The following is a 22,865-nucleotide window of genomic DNA, read 5'->3' as shown; positions in this document are numbered from 1 at the left end:
CCTCTTTTCCGGGAACCAACCGTGGCGAGGACAAGCACGCAGGCCCCCTAGCGTCCTTCCGTCCGCTCTGCGCGCCGGGCCGGCTCGCCGCCCGCTCCGCCCGCCGCTCGGGGCGCGCCCCGCCCGCGCCCCCTGCGCCGCGCCCTCCGCCCGCGGCCGGGAGACCCCTCGCGCCCCGCCCGCGCGCCCCGCGGCCAGCGGAAGCCCGCCGCCCCGCCCCGCGCCCGCCAACTCGCAGCCCGCGGCCCTGATTGGCCGCCGCCTTCCCGCTCTCCTTCCCGAACCGCCATTTTGAAAATCTTGTTGATTCTGTGGAGCGGCGCGCGCGGCGCGAGCGTCACGCCAGACAGCGACCCGCGCGCCTTCCCGTCGGCGTCGGCCCCGCCGCCTTCTGCAGCCGCCTCGTGCTCTCGCGCTCCAGGCCCGCGGCGGCCGCGACCCGCGGTGAGGGCTGCGGCGGGCCGCGGGAGGCCGGGCCGGGGCGCTGCGGCCAGAGGGGGAGGGACGCGGCCATTTGGACGGCGGCCTGCGCGGGGGGAGGGGACGCGGGCGCCCGGGGCCGGGAGGGCGGCGGCGGCGGCGGGGAGCGCGCGGCCGCCCCGTCCTGGAGCGAGCGTCCGAGGCGCCCGGCTTTCTCCCTGCCCGCAGGTCCAGCATGTCCGCCTCGGCCTCTGCCGCGGACGGAGACGGCGCCCCCGCCCAGCCCGAGTCCGAGAAGGAGCCCGACCTGCCCGACCCCAGAGCGGAGAGCGAGGAGGAGGAGGAGGACGACGACGACGAGGACGACGAGGACGAGGAGGAGAAAGGTGGGAGCCGCGCGGACCAGCCGGCGCTTCCCGCCCGCAGCCTCCAGCCGGCGCCCCGCGGCGCTGCGGGCGGGACCGGGCGAGCTGCGGTGCGGCGGCCCCGGGGCTGGGGAGCGGCGGCCCCGCCGTCGGCGCCCCGCGGGTCTCCGGGCGCATTTCTGCGGCGTGAAGTTGTGGTCGCGGCTCGCGTCGTCGGCGACAGTCCCGAGGTGCCGTCGCGCCCGCAGACCGGCCGTGCATTGGCTGAGCGCGAGCGGAGGCCCTCCCCCGCCGAGCGGCGTCTGGCCCCCGAGAGCTGTCGCTGCCGGAGAAAGTGGCTCCAGCGAAAGGCGCCGCGAAAGTTCCGTGCAGCGGGGCCGCGGCCGCCGGGGGGGACCCGAGCCCGCGCTTGGGCCCTGCCGCTGGCCGCGTTGACAGGTGGGCGGGCGGGCGGTGCACCTCGGGCCGCTGCCAGCCGCAGCCCGGGGAGGTGGCCCGCTCCCGGGGACGCTCCGGCGGGACTCCGAGGCCCGGCCCCGCAGCCTTTGCCGGGAGCCTTGTCCAGCTTCCTCTCTACCTGGCTGACACGCACCCGCCTGGGAGGGGACCCAAGTTTGAAGCTTTGCAAACAAACCCGTGTTTGACCGTTTCTTTAAGTCTGAATCCGCCACGGCCAGCTCTTTATAATGCCTGGTGGTTGAGGATTATGAGCCTTTTTTATGCCCCAGGGTAGGGGTATGTTTGTATTTAACCACAGTCTGCATTTGATTATGAGTTTTAACATGAGTTATTGCTGAATAGTTTTGTTATTTGTGATAAGCGACACTGGGCTGTGATACATCTGTTAACCAAAACTTTATTGGCATTTTTTCCTCTGATCTTTTGTTTATTTTTCAGTCTTTCTAGAGTGGCTGGGTTGACATACCACAGAAATGGTCATTTGTTTTGGTCAAGGAAAAAGAATTACAGAACTTATATAAATATACTGTGAATGGCCAAAATAGTGGTGCTTGGAAGTTCAGAAAAATCCCAGATTTTGTTCTAAAGAAATAGTTGGGTTTTAATGTTGTTTGGGGTTTTTTGTTTGTTTTATTGTTTTTGGTACTGGGCTTTGAAGTGGGGGGGGGGCACTCAACCACTGAGCCACATCCCCAGCCCTTTTTTGTATTTTACTTAGAGACAGGGTCTCAGTGAACTGCTTAGCTCCTCAATAAGTTTCTGAGGCTGGCTTTGATACTCCTGCCTCAGTCCCAGCTGCTGGGATTACAAGCATGCCCCATGGAGCAAGGCTTAATATAGTTTATGTTTATGGTGCTGGGGCTTAAACCCAGGGCCCTGCTCATGCTAAACAAGCATCTATCACTGAGCTCTTGTGCCTTTTTTTTTTTTTTAAAGAACATGGTTTAGTATAAAGTTTATTTCCTAACAATTTTATAATATTCTGAGTAGTACCCTTTTTACTCATTTGTAATGTTTGTGGAACACCTGTATGTACCTCTGAATACTTTAGTTCAGAGGCATCTTGGAAGCAAGGCATTGAAATTGATGAAGTGTGTGTCAAATAAGGGTTAGACTAACTCAAAATGTCAGTGACTTGGGGAGAAAAATGGGTGAGTTGACTGGTAGAAAGATGACTTGTAGTTTGCTTTCTTTGGCAAGTAGGTATTTTCTGAAAAAATTTGCAGAGGTCAACAAGTTTGGAGATGATTATGACTTACATTTTGGATGTATTGAGTCCAAGTACCCGTAGGACATGAAGTAGAGCTATGTATGGTGGCAGCTAGGTGTGCATTAGTTGATCTGAATCTCAGAAGAACACTCTGCCTAAAGTTAGACTGGGTAGTTAATACTATATAGATGATAATCAGAAGCAAATGGTTTAAATCACTAGTTACGAGACAGTCTGTTGATAATAGGGTGGCTTCATAGCCCTGGTTCCAGAATACCTGCTAGCATCCCTTTCTGATGCTTTATGTGCAAATTTTTACATCCCCAAATTTTATTTATCCTTCAGAGCCAGCACTGATGTTCGATCCTGTTTTCTTAGTCAAAAAATAATTCCTTCTTTACTCAAAGAACTTATTTGTATCTTTTTAAAGGTGTTTTATCATCTTCTGCATTACAGCATGATATGGTAGACATGATCTCTTTCAAAAAATGTTCAGTGTCTTCATCATCTGTTCATTCCCTCAGTATCATGTGCAGAGTCTTACCAAGTTGCCCAGGTGGAGTCCAACTTGTGATTCTCCTGCCTTATCCTCTGGAGTAGCTGAGATTATAGGTGTACACTACTGTGCCCAGCCAAATTTTTCTTCATCTTTTTAAAGACAGTCTGGACTAAATAGAACTCATTTTTTTCAGAGTGATTTATGGGCCATCATTATGAACCTTGTTTATTACATCACGTTAAGGGTTGGCCAGTCGATTGTATATTTAAACTTACATTATCTGACAACAGGTAACAGGCACCAAAATATAGTTAAGTTTACAGCAGTTTGTAACAAGGTATTGTATATTTTATGAAGAATAAGAAAAGTTCAATGGCCCCAAATGCAAAGAAATGATGAAATGAAAATAGTAATAATTATAATTAGATCATTACACATTGTATGTACATATTGAATTATCACAGTACACCTTGGAAATAAGTACAATTATGAAAATAAAAATTTAAAATAAGCTTAAAATTGCTGGGCGCATGCCTGTAATCCCAGCAGCTTGGAAGGCTGAGGCAAGAGGATCGCGAGTTCAAAGCCAGCCTTGGCTAAAGCGAAGTAAAAAATTTCTGTGATGTTTTATCTTTTATGTCATTTACTTCTCAAAATTAATTTCCTATCTAGAAAAGAGTCTCATTGTTGAAGGCAAGAGGGAAAAGAAAAAAGTAGAGAGGTTGACAATGCAAGTATCTTCCTTACAAAGAGAGCCATTTACAATTGCACAAGGTGAGTTAATTATTTTTTTCATTTTATGGTGAAAATGCCCAAATATGCAAAAATATGGTTAGCCTTGCTTGGATATTTAGGGTATTTAGCCTTAAGTAAATAGTAATATATTCTTGACTTAATTTTATTTGCCTCATTAAAGCAAAGTTATATGTAAATTATACTGTAAAATAATTGTCAATAAAACAATTTTATAAATGTATTAATTAAGGGGTATTTATGTGTTTTTTGTTGGTTTGTTTGTTTTATTTTGTTTTAAGGAAAGGGGCAGAAACTTTGTGAAATTGAAAGGATACATTTCTTTCTGAGCAAGAAAAAAACGGATGAACTTAGAAATCTACACAAACTGCTTTACAACAGACCAGGCACTGTAAGACCTTTTTAAAAATAACCTTTAATCTGTTTTCTCTTTTGTGTATTAAAATACTTTAATGATAGGACCATAATTTTAGTTTTGCAAAACTGGTTGATAATTTCATTTCTGTACAGTTGAGCACACTGACACACATACTTGCTATTACTTTTCACAGGTCACGTAGTTGGATACTAACAATTAGGACTATAATATTCAGGGTTCTTTGTGGTTGTTTCTTATTCCTAACTGAAATTTGAAAGTATGATTATTTTAGTAATCTTTAAATATATTACATTAGGGTTGGTTTTTGTTTTTTAAAGTACTAGGGATTGAATCTAGGGGTGCTCAATCACTGAGCTACATTATTATCCCTTGTTATTTTGATATAGGGTCTCACTAAGTTGCAAAGGGTGGCCTCAAACTTGGGATCCTCCTGCCTCACTCTGAGTGGCTAGGATTACAGGTGTGTGCCACCATGCCTGGTCAGAAATTTTATTTTTTGGATATTCTGGCCATTGAGAATAAATAATTCAGTATAATTGTATCTCATTTTGTACAAATACTTGATAGCAATGTGGGTGGTACTTCTTTGCCAAAGAAACTTAATACTATATACAACTTAGTGTTCCATACAATTAAGGAAACTTCATTATGTGTTGTACATAGGGAAAGTAAAAGTTTGGTGTTATTAGAATAGAATGTCTGAAGCCTTACATAATTTATTTCCTCATGTATTAATCTCTTTTAATCATCACAACAATATTAATTTACACAAATCTCATAACTAGTAAATGGTATTAACTTTGGAATACCAAAGAGTAGCTTTACTTTTCAAAGAGTAAAGTCCTTGACTTCTGATTTGGAAAATAAGAATTATGAGTAGTAACTTGTATTGCTTATGGAAAGGACATCTGTGTGTGTGTTACTGAGGTTAACCCAGGGGCTTGTGTGTATTAGGCAAGCAAGCACTCTTACCACTGGTCTTCTTTCCTAGCCCTTTTAAAAAAAAAAAAATCATTTTGAGACAGTATCTCTATAAATTGTCCAACTTGGCCTTGAAAATACAGTCTTCCTGCCTCAACCTCCTGAGTAGCTGGGGTTATAGGTGTGTACAACCACACCTGACAGAACAGATGCCCATTTATTTATTTATTGGTACCTGGGATTGAACTCCAGGGCTTGCTTGCTTTCTTTATTGGTACCTGGGATTGAACCCAGGGGCATTCAACCACTGAGCCTCATTGTTGCTGAGGCTGGCTTTGAACTTGTGATCCTCTTGTCTGAGCCTCCTGAGACACTGGTATTACAGGCATGTACCACCATGCCCAGCAACAGATGTCTTTTTAATCAGTAAATTTCCAAGTTTCCTGGGACTATTAGATAACAGTTTTGTTAAAAGTTCCCAAATGAAAAATAATTGTTATAATGGTAACATTAGTAATATTTTTCAATTTTGAACAATATATTGTAACTTGAAGACTGGAAAATTAAGATGTTGGCTTTGAAATTTTTTTGTACATTGCTAGATAATAAATATCAATAATAAGAACATTTTCAGGTGTCCTCATTAAAGAAGAATGTGGGGCAGTTCAGTGGATTTCCATTTGAAAAAGGGAGTATCCAATACAAAAAGAAAGAAGAAATGTTGAAAAAGTAAGTCATTTTTGTAAATAATCATGTTTTAATCACTGTACTTTCTTGTCTTAGTATTTAATTATAATACTTATGTAAATATACTTAAACATGAACACCCTTTTTTTTGTACATTGACTGTTTAGGTGCTATGATTTAACTTATTTTCATAGTGCTAATTTGGGATGTTTATTACTTTCTAGTGTATAGGAATTATCAAGATTATTGAAAAGCCTTAAAGAAATTTTTATTTCTAGAAGAAATGATACAGATTGATTATTCAGAGGGTCCAAAACTCTAAAGGAAATGTAGTGAAAAAAATCTTTCCAGTTCCTATCCTTGTCAGCTACTTTGTTTCTTTTAAACCATTTAAACTATTTTGAAGATGATCACTTCATAGAAACAGTGTTCTTCATAATGAAATAAGTTGATGTGCTTTCAGAGTTTTTGTTTTTTTAAATGCCTGTAGTTTAAATAATTAATAAAAATGATTACTGAGTTCTTCTTTGAAACATTGTCATAGTCTAAATGCTGAAGGAAAAGTATAAATTTAATTACTAGCCAGAAGAATTATCAAATTCTTTAATTTTGTAGGTGAGAATCTTTTACATAATTTTCCAGTAAGTTTACTTAATTTATTCTTTTATGCCTTTAAACTTAGCTGGTAAATGGCAGTTTCAGTGTTCTAATGCTCATGTGGTTCTACACTAGCTAAAAGTATTAAGAGTAAGATTCAGAGAAACATTGGCTGTTTGTTTTTCAATGTATCTGACAACCAGTTCTGTTGGCTGTTGCCATTATATTGTGGGGAATGTTCATAAACTCCTATATAATCACCTTGGTTTTTCCCATTTTCTGTTTCAGATTTAGAAATGCCATGTTAAAGAGTATCTGTGAAGTTCTTGATTTGGAGAGATCTGGTGTAAATAGTGAACTAGTGAAGAGGATCTTGAATTTCCTAATGCATCCAAAGCCTTCTGGCAAAGTGAGGATCAGTTTTTACTATTTTAATAGCAAACCACTTATTAATGGTCTTGCCTTACTTTCTCTTTTCTGTGAAACAGTATAATTGAAGAGTAGTTTTGCACTTGGCATTCAGTAATAGTTGCTTTTATAAAGAGTATACCTTCCATTGATAAAACTGCAACACTTCAAGATAGAACTAATATGGGAGGAATAGGAATATGTTCACTGGTATCAATTATGAGGGGTGTAAGATTAAGAAAAGTATATGTTAGATGGTACAAAAAATACAAAACTAGGATTGTGTGTCTAGAAGGTCCTTGAAGAACAGAAACAGGTTGAGTATGAGGTGTTGCGCCGGGCCGGGGATGGGAATATAATCTTGTACTAAGGATAGAAAGGATGAGATGAACTGGTTGTTTTCTAGATCCTGAAATAAAGTTATGAGAAAGTGACAAAAAAGCTGAAAAACAAGTTTCCTGGATTGAGTTTCTAGAATCATCAGAGCTCTAGGAGCTGGGCAGGGAAGTAAAACAACCATGTAATTTTCCCATACTTCCTAAATTTTAAGTTCACCTTAATTATTCAACAGTAATCAATGACATTGGTGACTCAAAATGTCTGTTGAAACGTTACTTATATGATCTTGCATTTTCAGCTTGTTTTAGGTCTGTTGGCCAGTGTTCCATATTCCTTTCTCATTTCCATAGGAAAAGAAGTGTAAAGAGGTCTAGCAGGCCTGTAAAGGAGTTCACAGGGGGTGGGGGGTGTGCAGAGCATGAAGAATCAAAATAAGAAAACAGCTCTGGAGCTTTGGTTTGCCTGCTCTTGATCCCACTCTCCATTAGCTGTACAGGGACAGATAAAGGATAGTCAAGCTGCTACTTTAATTAAGCAGCTACTAACCCAAGGGGTATGATGTTTTTTTGTTACATTAGATTGGCTTACTTGAAGACAGATTATCTTTTTATTTTCTAATTTTATACCTATACTTGTGTTTTTTAAGGATTTTGTGTGGCAGGTTGATCTCAGAAGCAATTACTAACTAACTTTTATGTGGTGCTGAGGGTTGAACCCAGTGCCTCCCATGTGCATGGCAAGTACTCTACCACTGAGCCACAACCCCAGCCCATCCTTTGAAAATTAATGAGACAACTCAAGAGCTTTGGTTTATGAACAGTTTAATTTTCAAGTAATATTAACAAATATTTTGTGCAAAACATATTCAAAAGAATTAGAAGAGTGGCATTATTTTGTTTTTGTACATCTAGTTAATATTGGCTTAAGAGAAAACAGCTCAATTCTCTTTTGCTTCTCATTCAGTCTCTTACAATTTACTGTTTTGCTCGAAATATACAAAGAAAATTCAGCCTCACACATGTATGTAGTTAGGACAAGAAATATTTTTTTAAATCCTCTCAGATGATGGTGGGTATTTTGTTTTGATAACAACAAAAAAAATCCACAGTTGGTAGTTTCTTAGAGATTAGTTGTGATGTTTTAATGTAGATCTGGAGACATGTGAATGAGCATGGGTCTTTTACCCATGTATGTTTTTGTAACATCATGCCTTTACCATTTGGGAAATAATACTTCCCTGGCTTACATAATGCAGATCTTCCAAATACTGACACATTTCATGAAGCATGTCAAAAGTCACATTTGTCAATATATACACTATTTTGTCAGAAAAATCTTTAGATACTAGGAAATTACCACATTCACAGTAGTAGAAGTGTTGTTTCCAAATTGCAATTTCTGCTTAGTTTTGTAAAATTTATTGGCAGTAAATACTGTCAGTTGTTTTCCTTGAAGTAACAGTTTTACCTGCTTGCTTTTGAAAACGTGTCTATCAAATACCTAAATTCTGAATGTCTGTTTGTCAGTTCTTTTAAAAATCATGTTCCAGAGCTTGGGGTGTCATTGTGAATAGAGTGCTTGCCTAGCATGTGCAAGGCCCAGGATTTGATTCCCAGCATTGCCAAAAATAAAAATGATGTTCCATGAAAAAACCAGCTAGTTTAGCTCACATCTCAAAGAATTGCACAAATACTTTCCTGGAGAAAACCATTGAATGTCAATGTGAAGCCAGAGTATTTTATGTGGTGTATTTCCCATTTTGTCACAGATGTTAAAAGGACAATGCAAGTAATATTATGGTTTCATCAAGGACATTCTTAGTAGAGCAATTTTTCCTTTTTTTTTTTTCTACTGATATGTAGTTGTGAGGGATGCAGTGACTGCTAGTATATTTTGTTGCATTGATTGATATGAAGGTATCTTGGTTAATACCCACCTATGCTTTTGAATAATCAGTGGAAATTTCTTTCTTTTTTAAATATTTTTGTAGTGGACACAACACCTTTATTTATTTATTTATTTATTTATTTATTTATTTATGGTGTTGAGGATTGAACCTAGAGCCTCACATGTGCTAGGCAAGCATTCTACCACTGAGCCATAACCCCAGCCCTCAGTGCAAATGTCAACACCATAAAAAGAACAAATAAGTAATATGTTGATATTACTGTGAAAATAGTTGACTGTATAGAGTCTTAAAATGGTCTCAGGGAACCCCAGAATCCATGAGCCACATTTTGAGAGAATTTTGGTACTAGAGATTTAACTCAGGGGTGGCTTTACTAACACTGAGCTGAGTCCACAGTCCTTTTTGCTTAAGTACTTTTTAAAAAATTTTGAGAAGGATCTTACTAAGTTGTTTAAGGCTTTGCTAAGTTGCTAAGGCTGGACTTGAACTTGGGATCATCTTGGCTTAGCCTCCTGAGTCCCTGGGATTACAAAGTACTACTGTGCCTGGACTTCCTCTAGAATTTCTTACATCTGTTTTTCACATGTGACCCTGTGGTGATTACTTCTTAATCTGATAATGGTAAATTGAAGCTATTTTCTGTGCTACTGTAGGCTACAATCATTTAAGAAAAATACTTTAAGGCCGGGCATAGTCGCTCATGCCTGTAATCCCAGTGGCTTGGGAGACTGAGACAGAAGAATCACGAGTTCAGATCCAGCCTCGGCAATGGTGAGGCACTAAGCAATTCATGAGACTCTGTCTCTAAATAAAATTTAAAAAGTAGGGCTTGGGGATGTGGCTCAGTGATTTGAGTGCCCCTTAGTTCAATCCCCAGTACCAAAAAATAAATGAATTTTTTTTTAAAAAAAGGAAAATGCTATAAGATCTATTAATTTTTTTCAATAATAATTTTAAAGGTATTGAAAGGACACAGCATTCATCATTGTCTGTCTTACTGTACTGTTTTTGTGGGTTTTTTTGTTTTGTTTTTTGGCGGGGGGGGGGGTAGATTTAGCTTCCAAAAAGAGATAATGTTACTGACATTGAACTCTGTTCAGTAGATTTAACTTAGAACCAGTATAGGAAAGGCTCTAAAGCATTTGTATACTACTTTATTATTATTTTTTTAACAGATTCTCATTTATTTTTGGTAGTTGATTCTTTCACTTTTTTTAAAAATATTTTTTACTTTTTAGTTTTAGGTGGACACAATATCTTTATTTTTACGTGGTGCTGAGAATCGAACAATATCTTTATTTTTACGTGGTGCTGAGAATCGAACCCAGTGCCTCACGCATGCTAGGCAAGCGCTCTACCACTTGAGCCACATCCCCAGCCCCTCTTTCACTTTATAGCTTTATCCAGCACCCATTCTTTTCCCATTGCTATTAATTCTGTGTAGAGAATACTACCTGCATCTGGTTCCTGAGCTGAGATAGTAGAGGATGTCACATTATTCTAATACATTTGAGACTTGGCATTCATATAGTGAACAGTAGAAGTCTGGACAATGAGTGTCACTTTTTCTCTAAATAGTGCTATCAAAGAATTAATGTAAATGGGAATTGGGTCTTGGTAGTAGTTCACATAACAAGGATCAAGGATACCTGTATACGTTAAAGGATTTTTTTTTTTTTGAGTACTAGGGATTAAACCTGGGGCTTTGTACATACTCCGGCTCTGAGCTACAGTCCCAGTCCTTTTTGAGATAGTCTCCCTGAGATGCCCTGGCTGGCCTCCAATTTGGGATCCTCTTGCCTCAGCTTCCCAGGTGGGATTTCAGGTGTGTGCCACCACGTTCAACCTCAAGGAAGGTTTTTTGTTAGTTTGTTTTTTGCTTTTTTAATAGAGAATCATCTCTGAGAAATGTTTTTGATCGAGCCACTAACTTTCTGGAGTGATCTAAGTTGTGTTTCCCAGTCTGCCTTTAGAATCACCATTGTTTGGGCAAGCTAGAGGCTGTCCTGTTATTTGTTTTATTTGTAGATAACTTGAGAACACTATCTTCTAGTAGGTACTTTTTCTTAATTTTTGTGTAGGTGCCTGTGACTCCTGAGAAATTGGATATTCCTGGAAAGACCTGTGGTTCTGTTAGTTTTATGAAAAATATTATGTAAAGTTGCCACAAACATTTATACAATTTAAAATATGTTGAATATCCCTTATCTGAAATGCTGAGACCAGAAGTGATTGATTTTGGATTTCCACCCCCCAATTTTGGAAGATTTTCATAATGAGATGTCTTGGGAATGGGACTCAAAAGTCTAAATACAAAATTCATTTAGGTTTCATATGCACCTTATATATACACCACCCCCTGAAGGTAATTTTGTATACTATTTTCATGTGCCTGCTTTTGTTTCTTACTTTTTTTTTTTTTTTTTGTACTGGGGGTTGTACTCTGTAGCACTTTACCACTGAGCTGCGTACCCAGTTGTTTTTATTTTGAGGCAGAGTCTCTAAGTTGCTAAGGCTGTCCTCAAAATTGTGATCATCTTGCCTTAGCCTTCTGAATTGCAATACAGTCATGTACCACCATGCCCAGCTCAAGTGTGTGCCTGCATTTTTACTGTGCCATGTATCACATGAGTCCACATGTGGATTTTTCCATTTGTAGTAAATGTCAGCTCTAGATTTTGAAGAATAGGGATGCTCAACCCATACTTTGCATTATTGTATTTTACCCTAGTGTTTTTGCTTATTGCCGAATATAATGTAACACAGGCAAAAATAAAAGAATATAAAAGATAATTGTGGGTTTAATTGAATATTAGAGTGATTGTAGTGCACCTATTTTGTGGTTCTTAATTAGTTTTGTAATTAACATACCCAGTGTTTATTGCATATTCAGAAGCATCAGCCAAAATATGATCCTGGCATTATTGAAAATAGAGCCTAAAGGCAATATGAAAGTTCATTCAAAAATTCAAGATGTATAATTGATGATAAGGTTTTATGTTCTTTTTTAATAGTGCCTCCCATTCCTTTTGATTCATGAACCCTCTAAAAGCAAGGACTCCTAGCAGCAACAATTTTAATGCTTATAAAAATGAAATAAATTGTCTTAAAACAATTATGATAAAGTATAAAGAACTGTCTGCATGCACTGCATTTCTGGTTCCATGTCATAACCTAGAATACATCTCTCTCAACTTTTGGGAAGTCTTTTTAGGTGTTTAGAATATGAATAGAGTATTGGTAATACAATTTTAGGTTGACCTGACTCAATTGAAAAAAAAAAAAAAAAGCCTAAAAGCTTGTATTTTTTGAGAGATGAAATTGAGAAGTAGTTATCAGGTACAGTTGGTTGACTTGGAAATCTAATTCCTTATTGGTGTTATTATTATGAATTTTTTATACAGCCATTGCCAAAATCTAAAAAAACTTCTAGCAAAGGCAGTAAAAAAGAACGGAATAGTTCTGGAATGGCAAGAAAGGCAAAGCGAACCAAATGTCCTGAAATTCTGTCAGATGAATCTAGTAGTGATGAAGATGAAAAGAAAAACAAGGAAGAGTCTTCGGATGAAGAAGATAAAGAAAGTGAAGAGGAGGTAAAGTGCTTTGTTTTTTAAATTAAGTATAAACCCATTTCTTTCCCTTATAGAGCATCTAGTTTTATTGCCAACCCAGAGTATAAAAGTTGAAATATAATAGTCTGAATGTCCTGAATTTGAAATGTTTACTTGAGTCTAGAATAGGTAAATGGTCAGAGAAGCTGGAAGGATGCTTATCCTGGAACACATTGGAGCAGATTCTCCGAGATTTTGTTTCATGGTATATCATTAACTTGAGCCAATTTGTGCAAAAAGTAAGGTGTTTAAGGGTCATCATTTGTGTGTGTGTGTTGGGCGTTATTTAATGAGGATGACATTGTTTGAAGTTTGGTGGGTAAGTTTTATAGGACTTAGAAATGTCTGTCATTTTTTACTTGGGAGTATTTGTAAAACATTGAGAATACTTATCTTCCAACGTGAGGCTTCAGGAAGGAGGTAAACTGATGAAGTTAAAAGATTAAACTTTTGATATACATCCTCCGTCAGGTAGGTAAGGGAGAACAGGTACAGAAGATGTATCTGTACATTTCTGTTGTTAATGATGTTCAGGTAGAGAGTATTTAATTTTGTTTTGGTGTTTTCCTTTAGCAGTCAGAACTTGCTTTATAAATTGTGTGTAAATTCCCCTGTCTTAGGGACTTAGTTAATGCTGGGTTGATGTTTTGGGCTAAATAATTCTTTTTGTGGTGCACTTCTAGTCCCTAGTTGTGATAACTGGAAATATCTTCAGACATTGCCAGGTGTTCCCTGGGGAGAGAAGATTGAGCATCACAGAATTAGAGGGATTAAAAAGTAGTAAACTATTTTTTTTGTGTGTTTAGTGTTTATTAGTCTTGAGGTATTTAAAATTCATCCTTGGTTTAATGTCAAACGAAGTATGAACTGCTTTATAATTTTAAAAGGTGGTTGGTTACATCCCTCTAGCAGGTGCTTCATAAATATCTTAAGGGTTTTTGTTTTGTTTTGACAAAAAGGAAGATGAATAATCTGAGCTTTAACATTTCTATGGATTGGACATCTGAGAGGAAAACATGTGACAGGTTTTCTTGTTCCTTTATTGGTTTTTGTTTTGATACTGGGGATTGAACCCAAGGGTGCTTAACAACTGAGCCATATCTTGGTCCTCACCCCCTGCAAAGACAAGGTCTTCCTAAGTTGCTGAGGCTAACCTTGGACTTGGGATCCTCCTGCCTCAGCCTCCTAAGTTGTTGCTATGACAGGTGTATGCCACTGCATCTGGCTAATTGTGACTCTTAAATTTTATTCTGCATTCAGATTTCTGGTCATCTACCATGTTCTGTTTACTGTATCCTAAGCTGTTGTATTTTTTAATAAATATTTATTTTTAATTGTAGTTGGATACAATACTTTTATTTATTTATTTTTAGTTGTTGATAGGCCTTTATTTATTTATATGCAGTGCTGAGAATCGAACCCAGTGCCTCACAAGCCAGGCAAGTGCATTACCACTGAGCTACAGCCCCAGCCCCTATTTTATCTATTTTTATATGGTGCTGAGGATAGAATTCAGTGCCTCACATATGGTAGGCAAGTGCTGTATCACTGAGCCACAACCCCAGTGCCCCTAAACTCTTGCCATAGAATATTAACATTTCATTTTTTCATAGAGACAAACCATGGGCTTTAGAAACTGGGTTTATTTGTTTTCCAGATTGTTCTAAGTAGTTGAACTCTATATTTGTAATTATATTTATTCTTGGATAATGATCACGTGTGGAAATGTCCCACTACAAATCAAAGCTTTACAGTGACATGAACTAAGATCTGTTGCTAGAAACCCTGGTCAAATGGTGGATATCCACAAGGATGGGAGATAATGCTTTTACAAACATAAGCTGTATAAGAACCACAAGATAAAATCTATATTACATTTTATTAGAGGGACTTTTCCTGCTTGGATTGGTCCTGACAGATTTCATAAGATACGATTCCAATAAAGTCTAGATTAACAACACTCCTCAACCCCCTGCAAACTTTGCTCCAACAAGGCTGGGTAAAAATTTAGGACTGGTCTCAAAAACTATTGCTGATTTGAGTTTATGTGAAAGGGTCTGATGGCCTTTGAAAGTAAGTTCTAGTGGGAGGAATGATATTTATTTGGCCACTTTGTTTTCTTTATTTCACGACGTCTTGGTTAAGTAGAAACTGTGTTAGGTACTTCATCAATGAAAGTATTTTGGGTCATTACTGCTAAAGGACCTCTTTTCTAAAAGGCCATTAAGAAAAAAGTTGCAGGTTAATCAGGAAAGTTATGGATTGCCTATGTTTTCTTTTTTGTACCAGGGATTGGACCCAGAGGGGCTTAACCGCTGGACCACATTCCCAGCCTTTTTGTATTTTATTTTGAAACACAGTCTTGCTAAGTTGCATAGAGCCTCCCTAAGTAATCCCACTCCCTCACCCCTCCCTGTAAATCACTGAGGCTGGCTTTGAGCTTCAATCCTCCCACCTCAGCCTCCTAAATTGTTGGGATGATAGGCATGTGCTACTGCGCCAATTTTGCCTATTCATTTTTTAAAATAGAAAATTACTAAATTAATAGTTTGGATTATTTCCTGAAATGTTTCTTTTCATTAGTATTAACTTCATTTAAATTAGCCAAGAAGCTAATTTAAAATTTCTATTTTAATATCTTAGAATAAACTGTGAACTTAGGTAGATTAATTTTATCTTAACCAGTTTCCTCTGTAAATTTGGTAATTTGACTACAATCAAAATTTAATCTGTATGATAATATTAGAAGTTTTAGATAGAAGTCCAATTCAAATTATAGTTCTCCAGCAGATTATGTGAGGTTGAATATTATTCACTTGCTGATTTTCATATTTATCTGTGCAGGAGAATTAGGAAGCCACTGAAATCTAAACAGCTAACAATTGACAGCTTATAAAGTCTTCTTTTAAAAAAAAAAACAGATGTAAGCTTTAGCATATTGACTGATACTCGCTAAAGCGTTTGAAGTTTTCTATTCTGTACCTGTTTCTATGATATACAATGAATAATTCACAAAAGTTTTTATAATCCTCATTTTCCTTGGACAAGAGGATGCTTATTAAGAGTAGCTTTGGTAATTAATGCCTTTATAAAAGAACTTCACTGGATTTCCCTATTAGTTTGGCTCTTGACATTGACTTTTTTTTTTTTTTTAATGAGTGTCGTATATTTATTATAGACCTCTGTCATCACGGTTTCTACTTTGGTTTTGGGTGCAATTATTTTTTTTTTAATTTATTCTAGTTATACATGACAGTATAATGCATTTTGACACATTGTACATAAATGGAGCCCAATTTCTCATTGCTCTGACTGTACATGGTGCTGAGTCACAGTAGTGTAATCATTTATGTATTCAGGGTAATAATGTCTGTCTTATTCTACTGTCCTTCCCATCCCTACCGCCCAACCCCTCCCATCACTCTCTTCTGCACAATCCAGAGTTCCTTCATTCTTCCCTACTTACCTCCCCCCCCCCCCCCCACTATGGATCAGCACATCCACTTATCAGAAAATGTTCAGCCTTTGGGTTTTTTTGGAATTAGCTTATTTTACTTTGCATATATTCTCTAGTTCTATCCATTTACGGGCAAATGCCATCATTTTATTCTTTAAGGCTGAGTAAGATTCCATTGTATATATACATTTTCTTTATCCATTCATCTGTTGAAGGGCATCTAGGTTGGTTCCATAGTTTAGCTTTTGTGAATTGAGCTTCTATAAACATTGATGTCGCTGCATCACTATAGTATGCTGATTTTAAGTCCATTGAGTATAAATCAAGGAGTGGGGGCTGGGGATGTGGCTCAAGCCGTAACGCGCTCGCCTGGCATGCGTGCAGCCCGGGTTCGATCCTCAGCATCACATACAAAAAAACACGTTGTATATGCCGAAAACTAAAAATAATTAAATAAATATTTAAAAAATTCTCTCTCTAAAAAAAAAAAATAGTTTAAAAAAAAAAGGAGTGGGATTGCTGGGTCAAAGGGTGGTTCCATTTCAAGTTTTCTGAGAAATCTCCATACTGCTTTCCATAGTAGTAGCACCAATTTGCAGTCCCACCAGCAATGTATGAATGAACATTTTCCCCCACATCCTTCTTATTATTACTTGTACTCTTGATAATTGCCATTCTGACTAGAGTGGGAAGAAATCTTAGTTTTGATTTGCATTTCTCTAATTGCTAGAGATGGTGAGCATTTTTTCATGTTTCTTGATTGATTATATTTCTTCTGTGAAGTGTCTGTTCAGTTCTGTTGCTCACTTATTGATTGGTTTATTTGTGTTTTTTGGTGTTCAGTTTTTTTAGTTCTTTATATATCCTTGAGACTATCTGAGGTATGTGTGGTATAAAAACTTTTTCCCATTCTGTAGACTCTCTCTTCACATTGTTGATTGTTTCCTTTGCTGAGAAGCAGCTTTTTAGTTTGACTCCATTTCATTTATTGATTCTTAATTTTACTTCTTTTGCTTTAGGAGTCTTGTTAAGGAAGTCAGGTCCTAAGCTAGCATGTTGTGAAGATTTGGGCCTAGTTTTTCCTTTATTAAGTGCAGGGTCTCTATTCTAGTCCTAAGTCTTTGCTCCACTTTGATTTTTGTGCAGGGTGAGAGATAGGGGTTCAGTTTCACTTTGATACATATGGATTTCTAGTTTTCCCAGCACCGTTTGTTGAATAGGCTGTCATTTCCCCAGTGTATGTTTTCAGCGCCTTTTCTAGTATGAAATAACTGTATTTATGTGGGTTTGTCCCTGTGTCTTCTGTTTTGTATCATTGGTCTACATTTCTGTTTTGGTGCCAGTACCATGCTGTTTTTGTTACTGTTGCTCTGTAGTGTAGTTTAAGGTCTGATATTGTGATGCCCCCTCCTTCACTCTTCTTGCTAAGAATTGCTTTGGCTATTTTGGGTTAAAAGCAATTTTATCATTGCTTTTTCTATTTCTATGAAGAATGACATTGGGATTTTTAATAGGAATTGCATTAAATCTATATAACAGTTTTGTTAGTATGGCAATTTTGACAGTATTAATTCTTCCTATCCAAGAGCATGGGAGATCTTTTCTTCTTCTAAGGTCTTCTTCAGTTTCTTTCTTTAATGTTCTGTAGTTTTCATTGTAGAGGTCTTTCACCTCTTAGATTGATTACCAAGCCTTTTTTTTTTTTTAAGGCTATTTTGAATAGGGTAATTTTTCTAATTTCTCTTTCAGTGGCTTGATCACTTATGTATAGAAATACATTTGATTTATGAGTGCTGATTTTGTATACTGCTACTTTGCTGAATTCATTTTTTAGTTCTAGAAGTTTTCTGGTGGAATTTTTTGGGATCTTCTAAATATAGAATCCTGTCATCAGCAAATGATGATAGTTTGAGTCCTTCTTTGCCTATTCGTATCCCTTTAATTTCTTTCTTGACATTGACTTTTTAGGACAACAAGATGAACAATTAGAAACAATGAAGAAACTAGTAGGTGAAGTTTCTTCAAAATGAGAAAATGTGAATATCAACAAGTTGTTATTTTCTATAAACTGATTTTGAAAAACATCTGATTCCCATATTGGATTGGTATCTTTAGGGGAAGATTGCTTAAATGAGCAAGTAAGATTAAATCATACTCTTTTCTGCTACTTGCATGTATTAACAGGATCAGAGACATTGTTGTTATAAAGAAAAATGGGGAAACATTGCCCATGGGGGGGAGTAGTCTTTACACCTTAAAAATATACTTTGTTTCTTTTTCAACTTATCCTAGTAACTTTTTCTTTACTTTTTGTTTCCTAGTATTTATCTGACTCTTCCCTATGTGTCAGGAATATTTTCAGCTGAGATAATTCACAACCTTACCAATGTCCAAAACAGGACTTCATTTACCTTTCATGATAAAAAAGTGCACAGATAGGTAGTTCTGGGCCAGTAGGGCAACTCAGGAAAGGATTTGGATGCCCTGTCTTCCTGAGCTAGTATATAGCATTTAACATTATGATCCACAGGGTTGTTTTAGCTTTAGACATTGTATTCATATTCCAGACAAAGAGCAAAGGACATTTTCCCATTGATGTCATCTCCCCCCGACTCCCCCATGATGCCTTTTATCAGATATCTCCATGTACATGACTTTGGCCAGAATTATGTCACGTGGCTGCTTAGCTGCAAGGAAGCTGTGAGATCCAGATATTAGCTTTCTTGACTTCATAGGAGGAATGCAGATCAAAAGCAGGTTGTTGAGTGAGCCATCCTACAAATCATAGAAACTCAGTTATTGGAAGGCTTATCTATTTGGGCTATTGAAGGAATTTTTTTGGTAGTAATAGGAGGGTGAATATGAACATTTTGTTCTTAATTATGGGTTTTTTTGTTTCGTTTTTTGCTTTTGGTACAGGGGATTGAACCAAGGGGTGCTTAATCATGAGCCACAACCCCAGCCCTTTTCTATATTTTACTTAGTGAGGCCCTGAGTTGCTTTGGGCCTCACTAAAATTGCTGAGGCTGGCTTTGAACTCTCAATCCTCTTGCCTCGGCCTCCCGAGGGATTACAGGCATGTGCAATTGTGCCTGGCTTCGTTATATTTTTTTAAAACTAAGAAATCTCATCATTTGTTCGGAGGAATAACAACATCGAATAAACCATCTAACCCTTTTGTTGGAAGGCAAAGTTCATTGATCACCATAATAAAATCCATCTTGACTTAAACTTGCTTTTATTATCTTTTGTGAAATACAACTATACTGGCACATTCTTTTCTCTTGGCATTCTGCATTTTCTCAGCCAAGTTATTAAAAGAATAGTGTATTTTAAGCTAATGTTTATTTTGTTCATCTATTTACCCAGTCCAACCTTTCGCTGTGAGGACAGAATTCTGGCTCTGACAGGCTTCTTTTTTGGTGACCCTCCTTCAAGAGCCCTGCTGCCTATAAAAGATAGGTAAGCCTAAATCTCCCAAATTTTGTGGGTTTTTTTTGCCTTCAAAAAGTGTCTTGTTCCTCTGATTCTGAACCTTCATGGTAATCAGACATGGAAAATCTTTAAATTTTTGTATACAACTAATCTTTAAAAATTTAAACTATGGTACATTGTACTATCTGAAATTAATGGTGGTCATCAATTTTATCTGTTCCCCTAGATGGTCCTGATTGAACCACAAGCATATATTCAGAGAGAACAAACCAAAATCTTTGAAAATAAATCCTGCTGACAATTTGGAAACTAGTTTTTTCTTTATTCTTTTTTATCCAAACTTGTTACCTAATATTTTCCCCCATAAATAATGTTTTTACTATAATTAATAGTTTTTAGAATATTTTAAGAGAGACTTGAAGGGCCAATACTTGATTTCTAATATAACCACATTTTGATTGATTCAATAAATTGGGGATATACTAAGTGCCATTGGAATTACAGAAGATACTTTCTACCCAAATGCCATTTGATACTTAATACTTTATTTGAGAGAAGGCTTAAGGGAGATACGGAAGAAGCAACCAATTCAAGTTGACATTGGTAATATAGGGGAAAGTTGGATGTGTGAACAAAAGTAGGGAACAGAGCAGGAGTGCTTTTTTGTGCCACAGAAGTAGGGCAGTGAGGCAAAGCTGGAGTGGTGAAGGTGAACTTGGGCACCATTGAGACTAATACAATCTTGAGATAGATTTATCATTTTCATTTATTGAAAATGATTGTCTTTATACCTAAGCATTTTGCTAAGTGTTGGGGGTGGGGGAGACTTACATCTTCCAGGAACTGACAGTCTACCTAGCTAGAAATAGTACTCATTCAATATGCATTTGTTGATACAGAAATGGAACCTACTATGTTCTGTATGCATCTTATATCTCATTTATTTTTTACTCATGAGAGAGAGCGCCTCACTTTTGTACTTAAAGCTATGATAAATATATAATGACCTTTTTAAGTGCTATTTTGTATTTTTCTAGAGTTTCTAATTTATTTATTTTTGTATTGAGTAAGAGAACAGAATCTAATTCTCAAAACTTAAAACTCTAAAGGCTGTTAACATAAATGTTGTAACTTAAGAAATTATCCTTTTGAATGTCTTATCTGGTTCCTTCCTTATATGTATAAATCTCTAATAATTCGAAATCTAGTTTTGGAATCAAAAAACTCTGACCTGTACACCAAATCGAGCCCGTGCTTGTTTTATATAGCCCATAAGCTGAATGTGTTTTTTTCCATTTTAAAATGATTATTTAAAAAATTAAGATTATGCAACAGAGATTGTATGTAGTTGGCAAAGTCTGAAATATTTACTATTTGGCACTTTATGGAGAAAACTTGGTGACATGGCTATACTATAAATGTATTTTTCATTTTATATGGTATAGCTAGATAAGTCAGCTGTGGGACTTAAAAATAATATATAGTTATGCTAGGCATTGTGGCACCCACCTGTAATCCCAGAGGCTCAGGAAGCTGAAGCAGGGGGATTACAAGTTCAAAGCAAGCCTCAGCGACTTAGTAAGGCCTTAAGCAACTTGATGAGACCCTGTCTCTAAATAAAATATAAGGGGCTGGGGTTGTGGCTCAGTAGTTAAGTGCCCCTGGGTTCAATCCCTGGTGACCAAAATTGTGTGTGTGTGTGTGTGTGTGTGTGTGTGTGTGTGTGTGTGTAGGTGCCCTTAATCTTGATGGTCTGATCTAATGGTCTTCCCCCCCCCCACTTTCAAATGTACAACCTATATAGGTAAATTGTGTCAAGAGTGGCGTTATTAAAAATCAAGAGGTTTGGTTGCTGTTGAATGGGATATATCCTTGTCTAGGCGTCGGGGTAATTTTAATAAAGTAGAACTTCAGGGTTGAAAGAGATCTTTAAACGTTATCTTGTCCCCAGGTATTTTTTCCATTTCAGTTTTCCAAATAATCATTAGTGCTACATATGAATAAATAATGAACAAGATCTTTATCCTTATGCATTTCAGTTGAGTAGATGGGAGGAGAGAGGTCAAAGATTCGGGGGTGGGGGTGGGGGGGAATTGCAATAGAACATAAGAGCTGTAAAACAGAGAGAAAGAATCCTGGAGCCAGTACAAAGTTTGGACTGTAAGGGCCAGAGTTGGCCCTTATGCAGAATTTGTTTTCCTTTGTTGCCATTCTGTATTTTTAGCCAACATTTTAAATTTGGGGTTATCTGTAATATTTGTATGCAATAGGGGGGAAATTAAATTAGCACATGATAAATATGTTGTAGTATCAGTTGGCTTATTTTAACTTAGTTCTATAAATTCAACTCTGGCCTAAAAGAAGTGCATTAGGTAAGTAGTCATTCCTCTTAAGTCTTATTATTGAGTATGAAGCACACTGGAACTAACCAAGGGTCTTCACTTCTTAACAGCTGTAAATTTTTGGCTCACTTAACTGCTAAGTACATTTCTGATTTTTAATTAGCTAAGCAATTTGGGTTTTGCTTTGGCTTTTTGTTGCTTTTGGGGTTTTTTGTCTTTTTTTTGTTGTTATTTTGTTTTTTTAAGCTGATGACATTATGTGTGAGTGCTGTACTACAAGTTTGATTGTAAACAACACTTTTTTAGGTGCTTAGGGAATGATAGTGCTGAATAAAGGTAATCCGTGTCTATTCTTGTGGAGATACTCAGATCTCCCTTTAAGCTTGAAGTGTAGTGGAGAAATAGGAAAATAACTATTGTTAAACAAATATTAAATACCTATTTTCTTTGCTGCCATGTGTATTAACTCATCCTCAGAATTTCTTAGATATGACCATAGTTAATCAAATCCATGATGCCTGTAAGACATTGTTATGTAGATTGTAAAGTGTACCCCAATGTCAGAGAGATGAAAATGATAAGAGGTGGTGCCATTATTATCTCCATGTTCACAGATAAGGAAACATGCAGATAAAGGGTGATTTGCCTGGGAATACAAAATTAGTGGTGGAGTCAGGGTTTGGACCAAATGATTTGATTGTAAAACCATATTCTTATTCACTGCTTGAGGATACTTTCCACAAGATTTAAAGAGATAATTTCTCAGCTGGATTTAGAAGTATGAGCAAGATTTTACTAAGTAGAGGAAAGTTTATGTAAAATTAAAGTGGACATGGTTTAACTTGCCTTCTCAATTTTCCCAGTTTTTTTTTTTTTTAACATCTAAATAATGAGATCCATGTTTGCCTTAACTGCAAAAACCTGTCCACTGTGTCCCAATACTGAGGTATGTTCTTTGAAATGTCTCCATTTTCCAAGTTATCCATACCTAATAGCTTATCTTCAGGGTAGGAGAAGGGATTCTAAACACCCACAGGACTTCGGCCACAATAAGAATTCATCAGCTGTCCTACT

At 37.9% G+C, this 22,865-nt stretch overlaps 1 protein-coding gene across 2 annotated transcripts in view; it reads left to right on the top strand.

The window, feature by feature from the left end:
- The first annotated feature begins 264 nt into the window (after positions 1-264).
- The window catches only part of Dek (DEK proto-oncogene), a 31,866-nt gene continuing 9,265 nt past the window's right edge, over positions 265-22,865 (top strand). Inside the window, exons 1-7 of one of the 2 annotated variants that reach the window (XM_027948210.2) lie at positions 265-444; positions 649-806; positions 3,626-3,727; positions 3,988-4,097; positions 5,641-5,735; positions 6,579-6,699; positions 12,351-12,539. In XM_027948210.2, the coding sequence (XP_027804011.1) occupies positions 656-806; positions 3,626-3,727; positions 3,988-4,097; positions 5,641-5,735; positions 6,579-6,699; positions 12,351-12,539 (768 nt within the window). In that variant the 5' untranslated portion in view covers positions 265-444; positions 649-655. Of the gene's footprint in view, positions 445-565; positions 807-3,625; positions 3,728-3,987; positions 4,098-5,640; positions 5,736-6,578; positions 6,700-12,350; positions 12,540-22,865 lie in introns of those variants that run through there. The other variant, XM_071613717.1, reaches the window with a different exon arrangement.

This window comes from Marmota flaviventris, chromosome 6, assembly GCF_047511675.1.
Source record: "Marmota flaviventris isolate mMarFla1 chromosome 6, mMarFla1.hap1, whole genome shotgun sequence".
Lineage (NCBI taxonomy): Eukaryota > Metazoa > Chordata > Mammalia > Rodentia > Sciuridae > Marmota > Marmota flaviventris.
This window is presented reverse-complemented; position numbering and strand designations above follow the sequence as displayed.